Source organism: Podarcis gaigeae, assembly GCF_964106915.1.
Source record: "Podarcis gaigeae genome assembly, chromosome: 8".
In the NCBI taxonomy this organism is placed as follows: Eukaryota; Metazoa; Chordata; class Lepidosauria; order Squamata; family Lacertidae; genus Podarcis; species Podarcis gaigeae.
The window spans coordinates 85,814,059-85,833,818 of record NC_139684.1 but is presented as its reverse complement, the minus strand read 5'-3'; the positions used below and the strand labels follow the sequence as shown (position 1 = coordinate 85,833,818).

General features: G+C 47.0%; 3 protein-coding genes and 1 long non-coding RNA gene across 11 annotated transcripts in view; all 4 read right to left on the bottom strand.

Annotated features, from left to right (window-relative positions):
- Window positions 1-19,760, bottom strand: part of LOC310851804 — a 442,605-nt gene that overhangs the window by 372,885 nt on the left and 49,960 nt on the right. The window lies entirely within an intron of this gene.
- The window catches only part of LOC310851376 (uncharacterized protein), a 42,873-nt gene continuing 23,670 nt past the window's right edge, over window positions 558-19,760 (bottom strand). The window contains exon 6 of one of the 2 annotated variants that reach the window (XR_014567731.1): window positions 558-1,534. The gene's annotated coding sequence lies outside the window, so the exon portion shown is untranslated. Of the gene's footprint in view, window positions 1,535-12,100; window positions 12,299-19,760 lie in introns of those variants that run through there. The other variant, XR_014567732.1, reaches the window with a different exon arrangement.
- On the bottom strand, window positions 1,336-19,135 carry LOC310851533 (uncharacterized protein). Of its 4 annotated transcripts, XM_083754056.1 has the most exons (6): window positions 19,069-19,135; window positions 18,735-18,817; window positions 18,352-18,478; window positions 16,245-17,438; window positions 12,350-12,458; window positions 1,336-1,596 (listed from the first exon to the last, which is right to left on the bottom strand). In XM_083754056.1, the coding sequence occupies exons 1-4, from the start codon at window positions 19,127-19,129 to the stop codon at window positions 16,360-16,362; spliced, it is 1,350 nt and encodes a 449-aa protein (XP_083610182.1). In that variant the 5' UTR covers window positions 19,130-19,135; the 3' UTR covers window positions 1,336-1,596; window positions 12,350-12,458; window positions 16,245-16,359. The 4 variants fall into 4 exon arrangements, with proteins under 4 accessions (XP_083610182.1, XP_083610180.1, XP_083610183.1 ...); XM_083754054.1 differs by lacking the exon at window positions 1,336-1,596 and having other exon boundaries at window positions 9,973-12,454; window positions 16,242-17,438; XM_083754057.1 differs by lacking the exon at window positions 1,336-1,596 and having other exon boundaries at window positions 9,973-12,454; window positions 16,242-17,438; window positions 18,735-18,814.
- Window positions 1,542-19,760, bottom strand: part of LOC310851482 (uncharacterized protein) — a 41,187-nt gene continuing 22,968 nt past the window's right edge. Inside the window, exons 2-7 of one of the 4 annotated variants that reach the window (XM_083753965.1) lie at window positions 8,040-8,135; window positions 6,631-7,135; window positions 6,356-6,437; window positions 6,028-6,110; window positions 5,455-5,581; window positions 1,542-2,633 (exon numbers count right to left, since the gene is read on the bottom strand). In XM_083753965.1, coding sequence (XP_083610091.1) covers window positions 1,729-2,633; window positions 5,455-5,581; window positions 6,028-6,110; window positions 6,356-6,437; window positions 6,631-7,044 — 1,611 coding nt within the window. In that variant the 5' untranslated portion in view covers window positions 7,045-7,135; window positions 8,040-8,135 and the 3' untranslated portion in view covers window positions 1,542-1,728. The other 3 variants (XM_083753963.1, XM_083753962.1, XM_083753964.1) reach the window with 3 other exon arrangements.

Sequence of the window (19,760 nt, the reverse complement as noted above, 5' to 3'; positions counted from 1 at the left end):
TCGAAAACAGAAACATTCGGTTCAAAGATGCTAAAAAACTGAGGTTCCGCTGTATATCAAATAAGCTTTATTTGTCTAGTATCCTTTAGATGTCACTACCTTTCTTCCCTCGCCTCACAATCAGTGACGGAAATGAGGATGGAAACTTTGTACCTGGGATGCAACCTTTTATTGAAACAATGCAATGAGATTCTATTCCCTCTTAAACGAATTCCTGCCCTTAGCTCTTCCCTTCATCTTCTTCCTTCCGTCTTTGAAGGGATACCCTGGAGGACCCTAAAGGAAACAAACTTCTCCTTCTCTTGCTCCCAACTCCCTTTGGCGTAAGATGAACCAAGAACTCTGCTTCCTCCTGGATACAATTCTTTCCTCTTGGCATACGCCCATTGTGAATGATCGGAGGACAGCAGAAAGGGAATCCTTGACTTAAGCTTCTCACAGAAGAAAGGAAAATATAAAGTATGTGAATTGCTCATGTGATCAGAATTTGCTTCTATATCACTGGTTCGTGACTCAGTAGAGAGAATACCTGAAATAAAAACTCAGAACAAAGTGAATGAGAGCAATCTCAGCATCCTGCAGGGAGCTGGTTTATTCAAACTATTGCAAGAGGACAGCCTGGCTAACCAGTTGTTCAGCAGAACGGCTAGTTCGAAAAGGCTGCCAGGAGCCATATTAGAAGAAAGATTATATACACAACACACAAAGACTCATAAAATGCCAGGACACTCTTCCACTTGCATCAAGAAAAGTTACAGGTCATGGGATGCGTGTCTTCATGCGGATATCGACTCCTCTGAAAATACCTTGCTGTGTCCCCGAGTGCCCAGGTCATTTGGGTGTCTTATGTCTCAATTGGCAACCATGCCCATGGCAACCAGGACTTCCATGGGACTGTTGACATTTCAATCCCATATCTTACTTCCCTGGTACCAAAAGATGTGAAAACCTTTGAGGAGATATGTGAGTTCTCACACGGATGCTAGTTCAACTCCTCCCTCTTTCTCCAAACATCACCTGCCCTTCTAGGGTCAGATAAGGCTGTAACGGTAGGCAATGTACACATCACAGCTTTACACAGTGCAGGAGCGTGGCATGAGGATTACAAAATGCAGGCATACAAAAATCATGCCTAATACATTCTATTGAAAAGGCTAAGTGCAATAAGTACTAGAACACTTCGGACAGAATAAAAATCTTTAATTTCTAATATTCAATCAACTATCACAAATTTTACCCCAAGTCCTTCCTAGGAAAGTTCAGCGTGGACAGCCATCTCATCAGTGTCGCCAAATCACTCTTATCCCTCACCCCAGGCATGACGCGACGAAAATGTTCAATGAATGAATAAATCTTTATTTGCGTCAGCCACTTGCCATACCAATAAAACAACAATATGATATACAAAGAATAAAAATAAAAAGTCCGTTATATAAAATGCATTCTAGGATTTTGAGTCAATAGTTAAATAGTGGTTCTTATTCTAATTGTCCCAGCATTGCAACCCAATTCAAATTGCAACCTTTGCTGTCTCCTGCTCATCTTGATCTGCCAAGAGAAAGGAATACCTTCAACTCTGAAGAAGGTATTAAACACCTTGGCCAAGTCACAGTTCTGGGTAGGTAGTAGAAATAGCTATGGGGCACCAGATGTGGCAAAGAACCCAACTGCAATCCTCACCTCATACGAACTAAAGTCTCCTGAAATTAAATCTGTATACAGCCACTACTATGATTTGCCCCCAATGTGAGTTCTTTGATGGGAAGTGAGGTGGGCGCTGTGACTGAAGCTCTTCCCACATTCTTGGCACTGAAGTGGTTTTCTCTTGTGAATTCTTTGATGGCTCGTGAGTTTGGCCTTCTCAATGAATCTCTTTCCACATTCCAAGCACTGATAGGGTTTCTCCCCTGTATGAATTTTGCGATGGGTTGTGAGATGGGCACTCTGGGTGAATTTCTTTCCACATTCCAAGCACTGATATGGCTTCTCCCCTGTATGAATTCTTTGATGGACACGGAGAAGGGCTCTGAGAATGAAGCTCTTTCCACATTCGAAACACTGATATGGCTTCTCCCCAGTATGACGTCTCTGATGGGAAGTGAAACTTGTTTTCCAAGTAAAACTGTTTCCACATTCCAAGCACTGATAGGGTTTCTCCCCCGAATGAATCCTCTGATGGACAGTGAGCTGGCGTCTGTCAACGAAGCCCCTTCCACATTCCAAGCACTGATAGGGCTTCTCCCCCGAATGACTCCTCTGATGGACAGTGAGCTGGCGTCTGTCAATGAAGCCCCTTCCACATTCCAAGCAGTGATAAGGTTTCTCCCCTGTATGAATTCTCTGATGGGAAATTAAACTGCCCTTTTGACTGAAGCTCTTTCCACACTCTTGGCACTGATAGGGTTTCTCCCCTGTATGAATTCTCTGATGGACAGTGAGCTTGTTTCTCTGTGTGAAGTTCTTTCCACATTCTAAGCACTGATAGGCTTTGTTCTGAAGGGGATTTCTTTGATTTGAAGTGGAATGGGAGCTCTGACTGAAGCTCTCTCTGCACTCTGAATATGGATACGACTTCCCCACTCTGTGGCTTTTGTCGTGGTCTCCCTCGTTCTTCCACTCCAATTCATCACCACCTGCAACTGAGATAATAATAATAATAATAATAATAATAATAATAATAATAATTTATTATTTATACCCCGCCCATCTGGCTGAGTTTTCCCCAGCCACTCTGGGCGGCTCCCAATCAGTGTTAAAAACCGTACAGCATTACATATTAAAAACTTCCCTGAACAGGGCTGCCTTAAGATGTGTTCTGAACGTCAGGTAATTCTTTATCTCTTTGACATCTGATGGGAGGGCGTTCCACAGGGCGGGCGCCGCTACCGAGAAGGCCCTCTGTCTGGTTCCCTGTAGCCTCACTTCTCGCAATGAGGGAACCGCCAGAAGGCCCTCGGCGCTGGATCTCAGAGTCCGGGCTGAACGATGGGGGTGGAGACGCTCCTTCAGGTATACAGGACCGAGGCCGTTTAGGGCTTTAAAGGTCAGAACCAACACTTTGAATCGTGCTTGGAAACGTACTGGGAGCCAATGCAGATCTCTCAGAACCGGTGTTATGTGGTCCCGGCGGCCACTCCCAGTCACCAGTCTCGCTGCCGCATTCTGGATTAATTGCAGTTTCCGGGTCACCTTCAAAGGTAGCCCCACGTAGAGCGCGTTGCAGTAGTCCAAGCGTGAGATAACTAGAGCATGCACCACTCTGGCGAGACAGTCCGCGGGGAGGTAGGGTCTTAGCCTGCGTACCAGGTGGAGCTGGTAGACAGCTGCCCTGGACACAGAGTTAATCTGCGCCTCCATGGACAGCTGTGAGTCCAAAATGACTCCCAGGCTGCGCACCTGGTCCTTCAGGGGCACAGTTACCCCATTCAGGACCAGGGAATCCTCCACACCTGCCCGCCTCCTGTCCCCCAAAAACAGTACTTCTGTCTTGTCAGGATTCAACCTCAATCTGTTAGCCGCCATCCAACCTCCAACCGCCTCCAGGCACTCACACAGGACCTTCACTGCCTTCACTGGTTCTGATTTAAAGGAGAGGTAGAGCTGGGTGTCATCTGCATACTGATGAACACCCAGTCCAAACCCCCTGATGATCTCTCCCAGCGGCTTCATATAGATATTAAAAAGCATGGGGGAGAGGACAGAACCCTGAGGCACCCCACAAGTGAGAGCCCAGGGGTCTGAACACTCACCCCCCACCACCACTTTCTGGACACGGCCCAGGAGGAAGGAGCGGAACCACTGTATGACAGTGCCCCCAGCTCCCAGCCCCTCTAGACGGTCCAGAAGGATGTTATGGTCGATGGTGTCAAAGGCCGCTGAGAGATCCAGCAGAACTAGGAAACAGCTCTCACCTTTGTCCCTAGCCCGCCGGAGATCATCAACCAGCGCGACCAAGGCAGTTTCAGTCCCATGGTGAGGCCTGAATCCCGATTGGAAGGGATCCAAATGGTCCGTTTCCTCCAGGCGTGCTTGGAGTTGTTCAGCAACCACCCGCTCAATCACCTTGCCCAAGAATGGCAGATTTGAGACTGGGCGATAGTTGGCCAAATTGGCCGGGTCTAAAGATGTTTTTTTAAGAAGCGGTTTAATGACCGCCTCTTTCAGCGGGTCTGGGAAGGCTCCCTCACAGAGGGAAGCATTCACCACCCCGCAGAGCCCATCGCCCAGCCCTTCCCGGCTCGCTTTTATCAGCCAGGATGGGCAAGGATCAAGGAGACAGGTGGTCGGTTTCACTCGTCCAAGCAGCCTGTCCACATCCTCGGAGGTAACAGATTGGAATTGATCCCATGTAACAGGACCAGACAGAACTCTAGCACTCTCCCGCCCTGGCCCTGCTCCCACAGTGGAGTCTACCTCCTTCTGAATCTGAGCGATTTTATCTGCAAAAAACTTTGCAAAAGCATTGCAGGAGATCTTGGGGTCCCTACCAGGCCCCGGTGGTACAGGTGGTTCTGATAGATTGCGAACCACCTGAGAGAGAAATACATTGGAGCCTCAGGAAGCAATGGAACCACCAATTATGGAGCAGTGCTAATTAATGCTTGTGGCCCAGGAAGAACTGAAGCGACTTAGATATGAGGTCTTCCTACAGGGTTTACTGCCTGAGATTCAAAAAGCCTGGTTATTTTCTGGGATGGATTTTGTTTGGCCTAATCATGGGATCTGTGCCATCTCCAATGTCACTCGTCTCTTTGGTCAACCAAGGACAGAAAGTAGCAGGAACTGAAAGAAAAAATCTGACAGAAGCTACTTGAACTTCCTGAATCCCTTAGAAGCCTACATTTAAGAAGGCCTTTTGCCGTTTAGAGGAGCCTGGAACAAATATGGAGGGGTATCTGATCTCCCCCAGAGGCTCTTCAGCTGAGCTCCTTTTCCCCTGCTCAGCACCCTGCGCCTCTGGTGGCCCTGGCCCTATGAGGGGAAGGAGAGGGGTCAGCCTTCCTTCTCCTCCTCCTCCTCCTCCTCTACATCTGGCCAGATGGTTCACAGCCCTGGAGTCATGGCTGTGTTCCTGAGGCCCTTCCTGTGCTGCTGCCCCTGGTGAAGGGGCTGTGATGGGAGGCTGTGGGGCTGCAGACAGGCCAGCCCTTCAAGAACAAAAGGGGAGCCATCTTGGAGGGGGGTAGGCCTGATGATGATGATAATTGTAATAATTTTATTGTTTATAACCCACCCACCTGGCTGGGTTTCATGCTTGGAAAAGGCAGAACTGGAGGAAGAATATTCACAGGGAAAACAGTCAATACTCTTCCATCCAAGGTTTTCTGTGGGAGTGTTAGAATCCCAGGGGCTGTGGGTGCTGCTGTTGAGCCCCATTGAAAATTCAGAGGCTTCACCCATAGAGATATGTCTCGAATTTCAAAGCAGATAGAATGATCCAAGAGGAAGCCTTACTGAGAGAGTCCAAGATCCCAAGATTTTCCTCCATGACTTCCTTGTGCAGAGCTCTCTGGTCAGGATCCAGCAACGCCCACTCCTCGTCTGTGAAATGGACAGCTACATCTTCAAAGCATAATGGACCCTAAAAGAAAAAGGTTGTCCTTTTAGACAACATCAAGGTGAACAGTTACACTTTGCTCTGTTGTCTTTTGCCTCTTAATTGATGTTATGTTTTAATGGGATTTTTCTTCTTCACATTTCATTATGGCCACATTCCCATTTGGCACATGGAAGGATCCCCTTCCTTCTTTCCCTGTGTGCTGTTCTTGCCGGGTGGGGAGGACCCTCCTGATGCCCTATAGACATCATCAAGGTGCACAGGGGGGGCAATGACAGGGGGATGAGAGGGGGAAAGCCCCATTGTGCGACTGATGGGGTCAATCCTGGCACTGTTTGGTGTGGTGTGTAAACTGCCTAGAAGCCTATTTTAGCATTCAACCCTTCTTTCCTTGGCCGTTCCTCCCACCTTTCCTCTGTGTCCAACCCGTCCATTACATCCTCTTTCCCCACATGGCTCCTTCCACTTACCTGCTCTGCTTCTACAGGGGCAGCTTCCCCTTCGCCACCAAGAAAAGATGGACAAACAGGTCTTGCTGGCATCGTTCTGTCTCCTACGAGAGAAAAAGCTGCATGCTTCACTCAGAAGGAAAAATACATGTGGGCCTTCTAAAAAGTAAGAGTAACCATGTAAACGTGGACGTTAATAATCATTTCACATGTGCAAAAATACATCACCCTTTTTCTGGGCCCTTGGCTTCACGTGTCTTCTCCAAAAAAGATGAGAATAATTCACGGATTAGTTTCAAAAACAACATTATGTGACAAAACGGGGGAGAAAAAAGTCCTTCCTCCTTACCCAGTGGCCTTACTCTAGAGTCCAATCGAGTTCTCTCTACCTCAGAGGAATCCGGACCCATTTCTGGAAACTGATCCTTCCCCTGCAAGAGCAACAAGCAATCAAAACTATTAGATTGTAACTCGAATGGCAAAGGACATACACACTTTAGGGGTATCAAATATCATTCCTTGGATGCTTTCCAAAAAAGGATGGGCAAATTAGTTGAGCATTTGGGGATACTCTCCCTCACGTTTGGAGCCCCTTGGGAGTATCCAGAGGAAAGTCTCTCTCACCTGCTGCTCTGCCTGCTTTCTCTCCTCTGCCTGACTCAGGAGGAAACCTTCAGCCAGGGCCACCGCCTGGGAACTGGTCTCCGCTCCACATTCCCTCACCCATCTCTCCATCTCTGGTGGAAGGACAGCCAGGAACTGCTCCAAGATCACCAGGTCCAGCATCTCAGCTTTCGTGTGGGTTTCTGGTTTCAGCCACTGATGGCAAAGGTGGTAGAGTCGGTTGCAATCCTCTCGGGGTCCTTTGGACTCCTGGTAACAAAGCTGCCCAAGCTGCTGGCTCTGCACATCTGAGCAGAGGGTGTCCTCCTCGCCCAGGATCCTTTGGACAGACTTTCCCCGGATTCCTCCATGGCTAAGAGTTTGGATGGAATGGCCTCCTCCTGCTTCAGGCCCAGCTGAGTCTTGCTCATCCATCCCTGTCCTCAGGACACCTCTAAGAAATCAAAAGAAGTCCCTACGTCTTCTGCCAAATTCTGCCTGTCCTAATGAGAGGTTTTAACAAATCCTAAAAAGCAAATATATTTTTCTGATATATTGGTAAATCTGATACACAGTCAGGTAAATAAAAATATTCCCTGGACAAGCATGGATGAGTCTTGCTAGGAACCAGGGCTGCATTGCACCACAACTAAGACTGAACTTTCTTTAAAAAATAAAGGAAGGAAGGAAGGAGGAAGAATGAATGAGTGAGTCATCTGGACACAAGGCAATAGTCGGGGTCCCTTCCACCTCCAAATGTCAGGGCACATTTCTTTCCTCCTTCTGCCTCATGTTCCAGCAATCTTCCACATTCTCAAGACTCCTGGGTGGGTCCCACTTTCTTTATTCTGAGGGCCAGATCTTTACCTGGCTATCCAACTGAGGACCAGAGCTTCACCTGGCCAAAGAACAGGTGGGTGGGACCAAATAACTTGTGTGTGGGGCCAGTGTTTAAAAAAGAGAGATACAGGATTTGCCTTCTTTCTGTGACTGTAATAATTTTATACTCTGCCTAATATTGTGATTTACTGTTTTAATCCGCCATGGGAATTTTGGGTGAACATCAAGTAATTGATTATGATGATTAAGATGGGGAGCTTGTCACAGGAGGAGGGGAGACCCCTATTCCTCTTCACCAGCCAGAATCATCCCTACCTTTTGGCCTCCCTCATCCTAATCTCCTGCCTCTGGATCTAGATTGCTCTCTGCCACAGATTCCCCTCGCTCACTAAGCCTCGTTACCTCTTCAGACACCTCCTCCTTCCTCTGACCACTCTTCATAGCCCCCAAACCCCTCCCCTGGCCCAGAGCCGTCTTCGCTTGCGGGTTCCCCAGCTGGTTCCCCTCACCATTCCTCTCTGCCCACCCAGTCCATGCAGCTCCCTCCTTGCATCCTTTATTCTGTTATCACTAGGTTGGGCTCTGCTAACCTTTTGGGTGAAGACAGTCCAGCCTCCTGTTCTCACTGAGGCCAACCTGGAGCCTCTTCTGGGAAGCCCACCAGCAGGGCTGGAGCCCAGGGATAACTCTCTCCCCCTGCACTTCCCAGCAGCTGGCATTCAGAAGCATGGCTGCCTCCAACTGTGGGGCCAGGAGCCACCACTAGCCCTCTACTCCTCCCTGAATTGGCCTCATCCTCTTCTCAAGCCATCTGGCTTGGTGGCCATCCCTTCCACCTGTGGATGGTAGTTCCATGGGTCTAAGTGTGCACTGTGACAAGGAAGGACTTTATTTATCACAGAGCCCAAGATTTTATTCCTACCTCCAAATGTGTCTATCTGGCTGCCACCTGGGTTAATGAACATGACTGTTTCCTCTATCCCATCGGGGTTCCATTGCATGCCCTTTTCTTCCTGACTCAGTGACACCTCCCCACGCCCCCCTCAAAGGAGCTAGCCGCATCTTGATGCAAAGGAAGAAGAGAGTTGCAGACCTCCTGCTACTTGCAGCCTCCCAGGTTTTGCAGAGAGGAAGGGGGGCAGAACCTCTTATCCCTGGCTTGGGGATCCCCCTGCAGGAGCTGAGCAGGATCCCCAGGGACCCGCCCCACTTCTCCCCAGTGCACCCTAAGGCAGAAAAGAGAGGAAACTCACTAGGTCCCAGAAGGGAAACTGAGGCAGCTCCTGCAGAGACGAAAACCACATTCCCCCACTTGCAGGGAGGAAGCTGCGAAAGTGGGAGGGGGTTTTGCTCCGGAGGACCGCACCTCCTCCTTATTTTCTGTCTTCTCTAGGAATATTAATCTCAGTTGCTTTTAACCTTTGCAAGGTGGAGCAAACCAAGCTCACATTTTCCCTCTCTGAGGAGCCACGCGAATTGCAGAAATATACCCGAATCAGGCAGGGGAGCTCATTTGGTAGAACATGAGTCCCTTTGATCTCAGGGTCTTGGGTTCGAGGCCCAGGTTGGGCAAGAGATTCCTGCGCTGCCGCGGGTTCGGCTAGATGACTTTGGGGGGTCCCTAAGAAGGATGTCTCCCTGGCCCTCGTGGCTGGCCTTCTGCGCTGTTCCTTGGAACCCTTGCAAAGCGGAGCCCCCCAGGCCCCCTTCTCTCTCTTCTTGGGGGACCCTCCTGGCTGCCCTGCCCCCTGGGGACTCCCCCATCTCCCCAACACAACCTAAGCAGAAGAGGAAGGAGACTCACCGGATCCCAGAAGGAGCTGAGACAACAGCCCTCCTCCTCCTCCTTGCAGGAAGGGATGGGAGAGAACCTTCTCCCTTGATTCCCTGTCCTCTCTAGGAATCCAGCTCCGCTCCTTTTAACCCTTGGCGCTCCGGGCGCCCCAGCTCCCCCCTCTCTCCCTCTGCAAAGCCGGAGCCCCGGGCATGGCCTGCACCCGGAGGGGGGCCTTATTTGGGGGACCCTGAGCTGCTCCCTCCCTCGGAAACAGGAGCAGGAGGAGCACGAAAGGTCCTGCAAGGACATCCTCCTGGCGCGCCTTTTCCTCGCCACCTTGAAAGGACCGAGACCTGAACTCTGAGGCCAAACACTGCCTTAAAACCGCACCAGCCTCTTCCCAACCTCATTTCCTTCAGCGTTACTCTCTTAGTTTTTCTTCCTAATACAGTGGTACCTCTGGTTACGAACTTAATTCGTTCTGGAGGTCCGTTCTTAACCTGAAACCGTTCTTAACCTGAGGTACCACTTTAGCTAATGGGGCCTCCCGCTGCCGCCCTGCGATTTCTATTCTCATCCTGAGGTAAATTTCTTAACTCCGCTTCCAGGTTAGCGGAGTCTGTAACCTGAGGTGTTTGTAACCTGAGGTCCCACGATAAAGCGAAATGTAGCCTTTCTAGCCTCTGGTGAGAAGAGCTTTGGGCCCGGGACGGGGAAAAGGGAGTCAACAGACACTCAAGGAATAGTTTCAGAGAAAAAGATTTATTTCTACCATCCGGGCTGGTAGAAGGAGCAAGTGGGATAGATTCACAAAACAAGCACGAGTTCACAGCCATTTGCACAGAGCATATATTCCCTTTCAGTTCCCTCCCCTTCTCCTCCTCCTCAGGAGTCCTGCCCCATGAGTTCCCCTGAGCATAAACAGAAAGCTCCTGTCTTGGGACTCTTTTGGACTCTTGGCGCCCTTCCCAGGACAGGGGGATGAGAAGCCAAAGGGGTCGAGGAGTCTTGTGTTCAGCGTGTTCAAGATGTGTTACAACTGAATGAGATAAGAGTCAGTTCCCAGGCCTGCGTATTCTTGGCAATGACAGAGCCTATTCATTAGCCTTTTGAAGCTCTCTCATACTGATAAAAGTAACGGTTTGCCTTTGCAACAGCATCTTGTGAGAAAACAGAGGAAAACTTTAGCTGCGGATTTTTAGAAGACAGAAAATGAATTTTGGACAGTTTTGAGGCCTGATTTTGGGGGGGTGGTTGACTTCGGGCTTAGGCGGGGCACCTGTCCTCACCTCCTTCTTTTCCTTTTAATATTTCCTATTTTCCCAAAGAAAGACAACCCTTCTTGTGATATGTGGAAGCTCAAGATAAATTTACATATAAGTATTTGTATCACCATGTAGAACTACAATCCGTTCCGGAAGACATTCAAAAATTCAGGCGCAAAAGAAAAAATGGAAAAACACGCAGCGGAAGATGTTCAGCGTCTGAGGCACATTCGAAAACAGAAGCAATTACAATACTTTCAGGTTTTCGGCATTTGAAAACCGAAACATTCAGGTTCAAAGATGCTAAAAAACCAGCTTCCGCTGTATATCAAATAATCTTTATTTGTCTAGTATCCTTTAGATGTCACTATATAAACTTGCTTCTCCCGCCTCAGAAAAAGCGACGGAAATGAGGATGGAAACTTTGTACCTGGGATGCAACATTTTATTGAAACAATGCAGTGAGATTCTATTCCCTCTTAAATGCATTTCTGCCCTTAACTCTTCCCTTCATCTCCTTTCTTCCATCTTTGAAGGGATACCCTGGAGGACCCTAAAGGAATCAAACTTGTCCATCTCTTGCTCCCTTTGGCGTAAGATGAACCAAGAACTCTTCTTCCTCATGGATACGATTCTTTCCTCTTGGCATACACCCATTGTGAGTGATCGGAGGACAGCAGAAAGGAAACACTTGACTTAAGCTTCTCACAGAAGAAAGGAAAGTATTAAGTATGTGAGTTGCTCATGTGATCAGAATTTGCTTCTACATCACTGGTTTGTGACCCAGGGGAGGGAATACTTGAAACAAAAACTCAGAACCAATGGAATGAGAGCAATCTCAGCATCCTGCAGGGAGCTGGTTTATTCAAACTATTTCAATAGGACAGCCTGGCTAACCAGTTGTTCAGCAGAACGGCTAGTTCGAAAAGGCTGCCAGGAGGTATATTAGAAGAAAGGTTATATACAAAGCACACAAAGACTCATAAAATGCCACAACACTCTTCCACTTGCATCAAGAAAGGTTACAGGTCATGGGATGCGTGGCTTCATGTGGATATCGACTCCTCTGAAATTACCTTGCGGTGTCCCAGAGTGACCAGGTCATTTGGGTCGCATATGTCTCACTTTGACACCATGCCCATGGCAACCAGGACTTCCATTGGACTGTTGACATTTCGATCCCATATCTGACTTCCCTGGTACCAAAAGATGTGAAAACCTTTGAGGAGATATGCGAGTTCTCACACGGATGCTAGCTCAACTCCTCCCTCTTTCTCCAAATATCACCTGCCCTTCTAGGGTCAGATAAGGCTAGAAGAGGTAGGCAATATACACATCACAGCTTTACACAGTGCAGGAGGGTGGCATTGGGATTACAAAATGCAGGCATACAAAAAGCATGCCTAATACATTCTATCAAAAAGGTTAAACGCAATAAGTACTAGGACACTTCGAACAGAATCAAAATCTATATTATCTAATATTCAATCAACTATCACAATTTTTACCCCAAGTCCTTCCGAGGAAAGTTCAGCGTGGACACTGAACTTGAACTCAGTGTCACCAAATCACTCTTTTCCCTCACCCCAGGCATGATGCAAAGAAAATGTTCAATGAATGAATAGATCTTTATTTGCGTCAGCCCCTGGGCATACCAATAAAACAACAATAGGATATACAAAGAATAAAAATTAAAAGTCCGTTATATAAAATGCACTTAGGGTTTTGAGTCAATAGTCAAATAGTGCCTCTTATTCTAATTGTCCCAGCTTTGCAACCCAATTCAAATTGCAACCTTTGACGTCTCCTGCTCATTTTGATCTGCCAAGAGAAAGGAAACTGTGAAGGCATTAAACACCTTGGCCAAGAACTTGAAAGTCACAGTTCTTGCGTACGTTGTAGGAATTACTATGGGGCACCAGATGTGGCAAAGAACCCAACTGCAATTCTCACCTCATACAAACTAACACTCAAGGAGAACATGTATAAGATGATGTACAGATGGTACATGACGCCGGTAAAATTGGATAAAATTTATAAAACAGGTGATAAAATGTGTTGGAAATGCAAGAGTAAGGAGGGCGACTTTATACATATGTGGTGGTCATGTGAGACACGTAAAAATTTTTGGGAATCTATCTATAATGAATTTTAAAAAGTCCTCAAATACACCTTTAGCAAAAAACCTGAAGCTTTCCTCCTGGGGATAATTGGCGAAGAAATCAAAAAGGAAGATAAAACATTTTTTCAATATGCAGCAGTGGCTGCCAGAACCCTCATAGCACAGTATTGGAAAATGTCTAAAATCCCAACGATAATAGTAAAAGGTAAAGGTACCCCTGCCCGTACGGGCCAGTCTTGACAGACTCTGGGGTTGTGCGCCCATCTCACTCAAGAGGCCAGGGGCCAGCGCTGTCCGGAGACACTTCCGGGTCACGTGGCCAGCATGACAAAGCTGCATTGGCGAGCCAGAGCCGCACACGGAAACGCCGTTTACCTTCCCGCTGGTAAGCGGTCCCTATTTATCTACTTGCACCCGGAGGTGCTTTTGAACTGCTAGGTTAGCAGGCGCTGGGACCGAGCAGCGGGAGCGCACCCCGCCGCAGGGATTCGAACCGCCGACCTTTCGATAGGCAAGTCCTAGGCGCTGAGGCTTTAACCCACAGCGCCACCTGCGTCCCAAATAATAGAGTGGCAATCTAAACTATTTGACTATTTAGAACTGGCAAAATTGACACAGAAAATAAGAAATCAAAAAAGTACAAAATTTAATAATGAATGGAATAAATTTAAGTTATATATGGAAACAGAAATAAAAGGAAAATAAAAATGTTGATAAAAAACAAATATATATTTGAAAAATCACAGTAGGTATGAGATAACGCTTACTACGTAAAAATTGCTTGAAAAATGAGACACTGCGGATAAAAAATATAACTTTATTCCGAAATCGAGATAAAGGGAAGTCGATGAGTGTTTGTCAATGTAAGTTGAGTTGTCTATGTTTTTATGTATTACATGTTTCGTTTTTCTTTTTTTTCGTTTTTCCTTTTTTCTTGGCTGTGTAAGTATGTTTGTGATATGTATGATATGGTCCCCAATACTGAATGAAAATCTAACCCTCCTTCTTCAGTCAGCAGAGTTAAAGCTTATTCGCTCCGCTATTGTGTCAGGCAATTCAGTAGATGCGATTATGGAACGCTTTAAATTACTTTTGGAAAGATTGAAATCCCATTTAACAACAGTGATACATAGCGCCGCTACAAAGAGGGCAAAGGACGGAGCTAGCTGGTTTGACCTGGAGTGCAGGCAAACAAGGAGACAAATGAGAACAGCCTACCAGAGATATAGGAAATCAGGGACTGCCCTCCTACTTAATGCTTATATTTATCTGAGAAGGTCTTACAAACAATTACTAAGGAGAAAGAAACTGGAAGCTGAAAGAGCCGCATGGCACAGTCTGGTTAAGGCATCGCACGAGAAAGATACTACTTGCTTTTGGCGAACCATAACTGGTCTACTGGACCAGGAGCGTACTAATTCCATCTGTACAGTGGAACCAATGGAGTGGTTGCGCCATTTTCAATCTTTGTTCTATGACCAGGAAGCCCAACACTACAAATTATGTATTCAATTGGAGGACCTACCTCATTGGCCACCAGTAACTGTAAAGGAAGTTGAGAACTTAATCGCACAATTAAAGAACAACAAGGCCCCAGGGAATGACTACATCCCTGCCGAACTTCTGAAGTCCAACATTGGCTGGTGGGCCCCCCTGCTGGCGTCTTTATTTTCTTGGATCGACTCAACGGGTTTACTCCCAGATGGTTGGACTGAGGCAATAGTTATTCCAATCTATAAAAAAGGACCTATGCCAGACCCGGCGAGTTATAGACCAATCAGTCTTCTGCCTATACCCAGCAAACTATATGCCAAACATCTTTATATTAAGCTAACTAGCTGGCTCGAAACTGAAGCTATTCTAGCGGAAGAGCAAGCGGGTTTCAGGCAAGGCAGGTCCACCATAGATCATTGCTTCACCCTAGCCTATTTAATTGACAAATATGCCAAAAAATCCCGTGGGGTGCTATATGCAGCCTTTATCGATCTAAAGGCTGCTTTCGATTCAATTCCACGTGCAAGACTCTGGGATAAATTGAGCACATCAAGTATAGACAAAAGACTATTATTTCTGATCAGCTGTTTATATAAAGACACGGTGCTGCATGTAAGAACTTCGTCAAATGGCCATCTTATAGGACCAGTTCCTGTCTGCAAGGGGGTCAAGCAAGGTTGCATCTTGGCCCCAGTTTTATTCAACTTTTACATCAATGATATGGTTAATTGTTTGTCATCTCCGGACTTCCACGCCCCCAAACTGGCTGACAAATCAATATCAGTACTTTTGTATGCTGATGATGCGATACTCCTATCTCGAACAAGAATAGGCTTAAATAGGCTCATAGGTGAATTTTCAGCATACTGCAGGAGAGAGCAACTGGCAATAAACTATCAGAAAACCAAAATTATGGTTTTTGCAAGGAAACACAGACAGTACAGCTGGAGGATGGATAACCAGACAATTGAACAGGTTAAAGCCTTCAAATATCTGGGTATCGTTTTCCAGTCGACCGGGTCCTGGGATGTCCATCAAAAATGTGCCAAAGAAAAAGCAGCCCAAAGTATTAAGATGCTGTCTTGCTTCTTTTATACGAAGGGGGGCAGATACATCCCAGCAGCCTTTGAAGTTTTTCAAGCAAAACCTCTGGCGCAGTTACTGTATGGGGCACAAATCTGGACGGGGAACCACTGCTCCAGTCTTGAAACTGTTCAGTCTAAATTCCTAAGGCAGATATTCGGCATCCCCTCCTGTGTTCCAAACGCAGCATTACGACTCGAGGCCTGCCTTCCATCTGTAGAAACTCAGACCTGGCAAAGAACATTCAACTACTGGCTTCGTCTTAATCTAAATCCACCTGGTCTACTGCCTCTAGTAATGCAAGACCCCCACAAAAGCAAGTGGTTCAAAACTGTGCATCAAAAACTTCTTACATGCGGTCTGCATTCACAGTCCCTACTATCAATGGGCCTCATTAAAGCAAAGAGTCTAATAGGCCAGCGCCTGAAAGACATTGAACGGCAAAACAACCTGACTATCTTAAAGAAACTGTGCCCATGGTATACCTACTTTCCCCCTTCTCATTTTGACTCTCCAGCTTCATATTTGTTTAAATTAACCATCCCAAAATACAGACGTGCCTTTACATTGGCTAGATGGGATGTTCTCCCTTCTGCCGTACTCGAAGGTCGCTACCAAAAGACTCCATTTGAAAAACAACTCTGCCCATGTGGAGATGGTAACACGGAAACAGTGTCCCACGTCTTCCTATCCTGCCCCCTTTACAAAGACCTAAGGAATGAGATTATTACTCCACTCATTCTCTCCAACCCCGGCCGTTCACCAGACATCACACTGTATTTCCTCTTCTCTGATACGGATAGTCAGATAACAGAGAAGGTCGCGAGGTACATCGAAAGAGCTATGAAATTGAGGGCCACCATCTGAGTGACAGACTTGTTCATCTGACGGACCTCCTTTTGCTTGTTCTTTTCTCCCTTTTATCCTTATTTCTATTTTTAATTCTTGTATAGCTGTGGCCTGTTGGCTTTGCTAATAAAGTTTTGATTGATTGATTGATTGATTGTATGTTAAAAAGCAATAAAAAATATTTTTTAAAAAACAAACAAACAAAGGGCTCCTAAAATTAAATCTGTATGCAGCCACTACTATAATTTGCCCCCAATGTGAGTTATTTGATGGGAAGGAAGACGGGCCCTGTGACTGAAGCTCTTCCCACATTCTTGGCACTAAAATAGTTTTCTCTTGCTGTGAATTCTTAGATGGATCCTGAGTTTGGCCTTCTCAATAAATCTCTTTCCACATTCCAAGCACTGATAGGGTTTCTCCCCTGTATGAATTCTGTGATGGACTGTGAGATGGGTGGTCTGGGTGAATTTCTTTCCACATTCCAAGCACTGATATGGCTTCTCCCCTGTATGAATTCTTTGATGGACATTGAGCTGGCTTTGGTGACTGAAGCTCTTTCCACATTCCAAGCACTGATAGGGTGTCTCCCCTGTATGAATTCTTTGATGGGCCATGAGTTGGCCTCTTCGAGAGAAGCTCTTTCCACATTCCAAGCACTGATGTTGTTTTTCCCCTGTATGAATTCTCTGATGGGAATTTAAACCGCCCTTTTGAGTGAAGCTTTTTCCACACTCTTGGCAATGAAAGGGTTTCTCCCCTGTATGAATTCTCTGATGGACAGTTAGATTGCTTCTCTCCCTGAAGCTCTTGCCACATTCCAAACACTGATAGGGTTCTCTCGCTATATGAATGCTCTGATGGACAGTTAGATTGCTTCTCTCCCTGAAGCTCTTTCCACACTCCAAGCAGTGATAAGGTTGTTCCCCTCTATGAATTCTCTGATGGGAATTTAAACTGCCCTTTTGAGTGAAGCTCTTTCCACACTCCAAGCACTGATAGGGTTTCTCCCCTGTATGAATCCTCTGATGGACAGTGAGCTGGCTTCTGTCAATGAATCTCTTTCCACATTCCAAGCAGTGATAAGGTTTCTCCCCTGTATGAATTCTCTGATGGGTAGTTAAACTGCCCTTTTGACTGTAGCTCTTTCCACACTCTTGGCAATGAAAGGGTTTCTCCCCTGTATAAATTCTCTGGTGGACAGTGAGCTTGTTTTTCTCCCTGAAGCTCTTTCCACATTCCAAGCACTGATAGGCTTTCTTCTCAAGGGGAGTTCTTTGATTTGAAGTGGAATGGGAGCTCTGACAGAAGCTCTCTCTGCACTCTGAATATGGATAGGACTTCTCCACTCTGTGGCTTTTGTCATGGTCTCCCTCGTTCTTCAGCTCCAATTCATCACCACCTGCAATTGAGAGAGAAACAGATTGGAGCCTCAGGAAGCAATGGAGCCCCCAATTATAAAGCAGTGCTAATTAATGTTTATGACCCAAGAAGAAATGAGGGGAGTTAGATTTGAGGTCTTCCTCCAGGGTTCACTGCCTGAGATTCAAAAAGCCTAGTTATTTTCTTGGATGGATTTTGTTTGACCCAATTATGGGATCTGTGCCATCTCCAATGTCACTTGTCTCTTAAGTCAACTAATGACAGAAAGAAGCAAGAACAGAAACAAAAAACCTTGAACTTCCTGAATCCCTTAGAAGCCTACATTTAAGAAGGCCTTGTGCATTTTAGAGGAGCCCGGGAAAAATACACAGGGGTATCTTATCTGCCCCAGAGGCTCTTTAGCTGAGCTCCTTTCCCCCTGCTCAGCATCCTGCGCCTCTGGCGGCCCTGGCCCTATGAGGAGAAAGAGAGGGATCAGCCTTCCTTCTCCTCTGCATCTGGCCAGATGGTTCTTAGCCCGGCTGGAGTCATGACTGCTTTCCTGAGGCCCTTCCTGTGCTGCTGCCCCTGGTGAAGGGGCCCTGATGGGAGGCTGTGGGGCTGCAGACAGGCCAGCCCTTCAACAGCAAAAGGGGAGCCATCTTGGAGGGGGTAGGCATTATGATGATGATGATGATGATAATTGTAATGACTTTATTATTTATTACCTGCCCATCTGGCTGGGTTTCATGCTTTGAAAAGGCAGAACTGAAGGAAGAATATTCACAGGGAAAGCAGTCAATAGTCTTCCATCCAAGGTTTTCTGTGGTAGTGTTAGAATCCCAGGGGCTGTGGGTGCTGCTGTGGAGCCCCATCGAAAAATCAGAGGTTCCTCCCATAGAGATATATCTTGAATTTCAAAGCAGATAGGATGATCCAAGAGGAAGCCTTACCAAGAGAGTCCAAGATCCCACGATTCTCCTCCATGACTTCCTTGTGCAGAGCTCTCTGGTCAGGATCCAGCAACGCCCACTCTTCGTCTGTGAAATGCACAGCTACATCTTCAAAGCACACTGGACCCTAAAAGAAAAGGGAAAAGGTTGTCCTCTTAGAAAACATCATGGTCAACATCGGGGCAATGACGGGGATGAGAGGGGGAAAGCCCCATTGTGCGACTGACGGGGTCAATCCTGGCCACTGTTTGGTGGGGTGTGTAAACTGCCTAGAAGCCTATTTTAGCATTGAACCCTTCTTTCCTTGGCGGTTCCTCCCACCTTTCCTCTGTGTCCAACCCGTCCATGACATCCTCTTTCCCCACATGGCTCCTTCCTCCTACCTGCTCTGCTTCCACAGGGGCAGCTTCCCCTTCGCCACCAAGAAAAGATGGACAAACAGGTCTTGCGGCAATCGTTCTGTCTCCTACGAGAGAAAAAGCTGCATGCTTCACTCAGAAGGAAAACTACAGGTGGGCCTTCCAAAAAGTAAGAGTAGCCATGTAAATGTGGACGTTAGTAACCATTTCACATATTAGTTGTGCCAAAATACATCTCCCCTCCTCTGGGCTCTTGGCCCCCTGTGACCTCCACCAAAACCTGAGAATAATTCACAGATTAGCTTCAAAATCCACAACATGTGATAAAACGGGGGAGAAAAAACTCCTTCCTCCTTACCCAGTGGCCTCTCTCTGGAGTCCAACGGAGTTCTCTCTACCTCAGAAGAATCCAGACCCATTTCTGGAACCTGGAGCAACAAGCATTCAAAAGAATTAGATTAGAACTGGAATGGCAAAGGACACAAACACTTTAGGGGTATCGGATATCAATCCTCGGATGCTTTCCAAAAAAATTAGTAGAGAATTGGGGGATACTCTCCAGTTTGGAGCCCCTTGGGAGTATCCAGAGGAAAGTCTCTCTCACCTGCTGCTCTGCCTGCTTTCTCTCCTCTGCCTGACTCAGGAGGAAACCTTCAGCCAGGGCCACCGCCTGGGAACTGGTCTCCGCTCCACATTCCCTCACCCAGCTTTCCATCTCTGCTGGAAGGACAGCCAGGAACTGCTCCAAGATCACCAGGTCCAGCATCTCAGCTTTCGTGTGGGTTTCTGGTTTCAGCCACTGGCGGCAAAGGTGGTAGAGTCGGTTGCAAACCTCTCGGGGTCCTTTGGCCTCCTGTTTGCAAAGCTGCCCAAGCTGCTGGCTCTGCACATCTGAGCGGAGGGTGTCCTCCTCACCCAGGATCCTTTGGACAGACTTTCCCCGGATTCCGCCATGGCTAAGAGTTTGGATGGAATGGCCTCCTCCTGCTTCATGCCCAGCTGAGTCTTGCTCATCCATCTCTGTTCTCAGGACACCTCCAGGAAATCGAA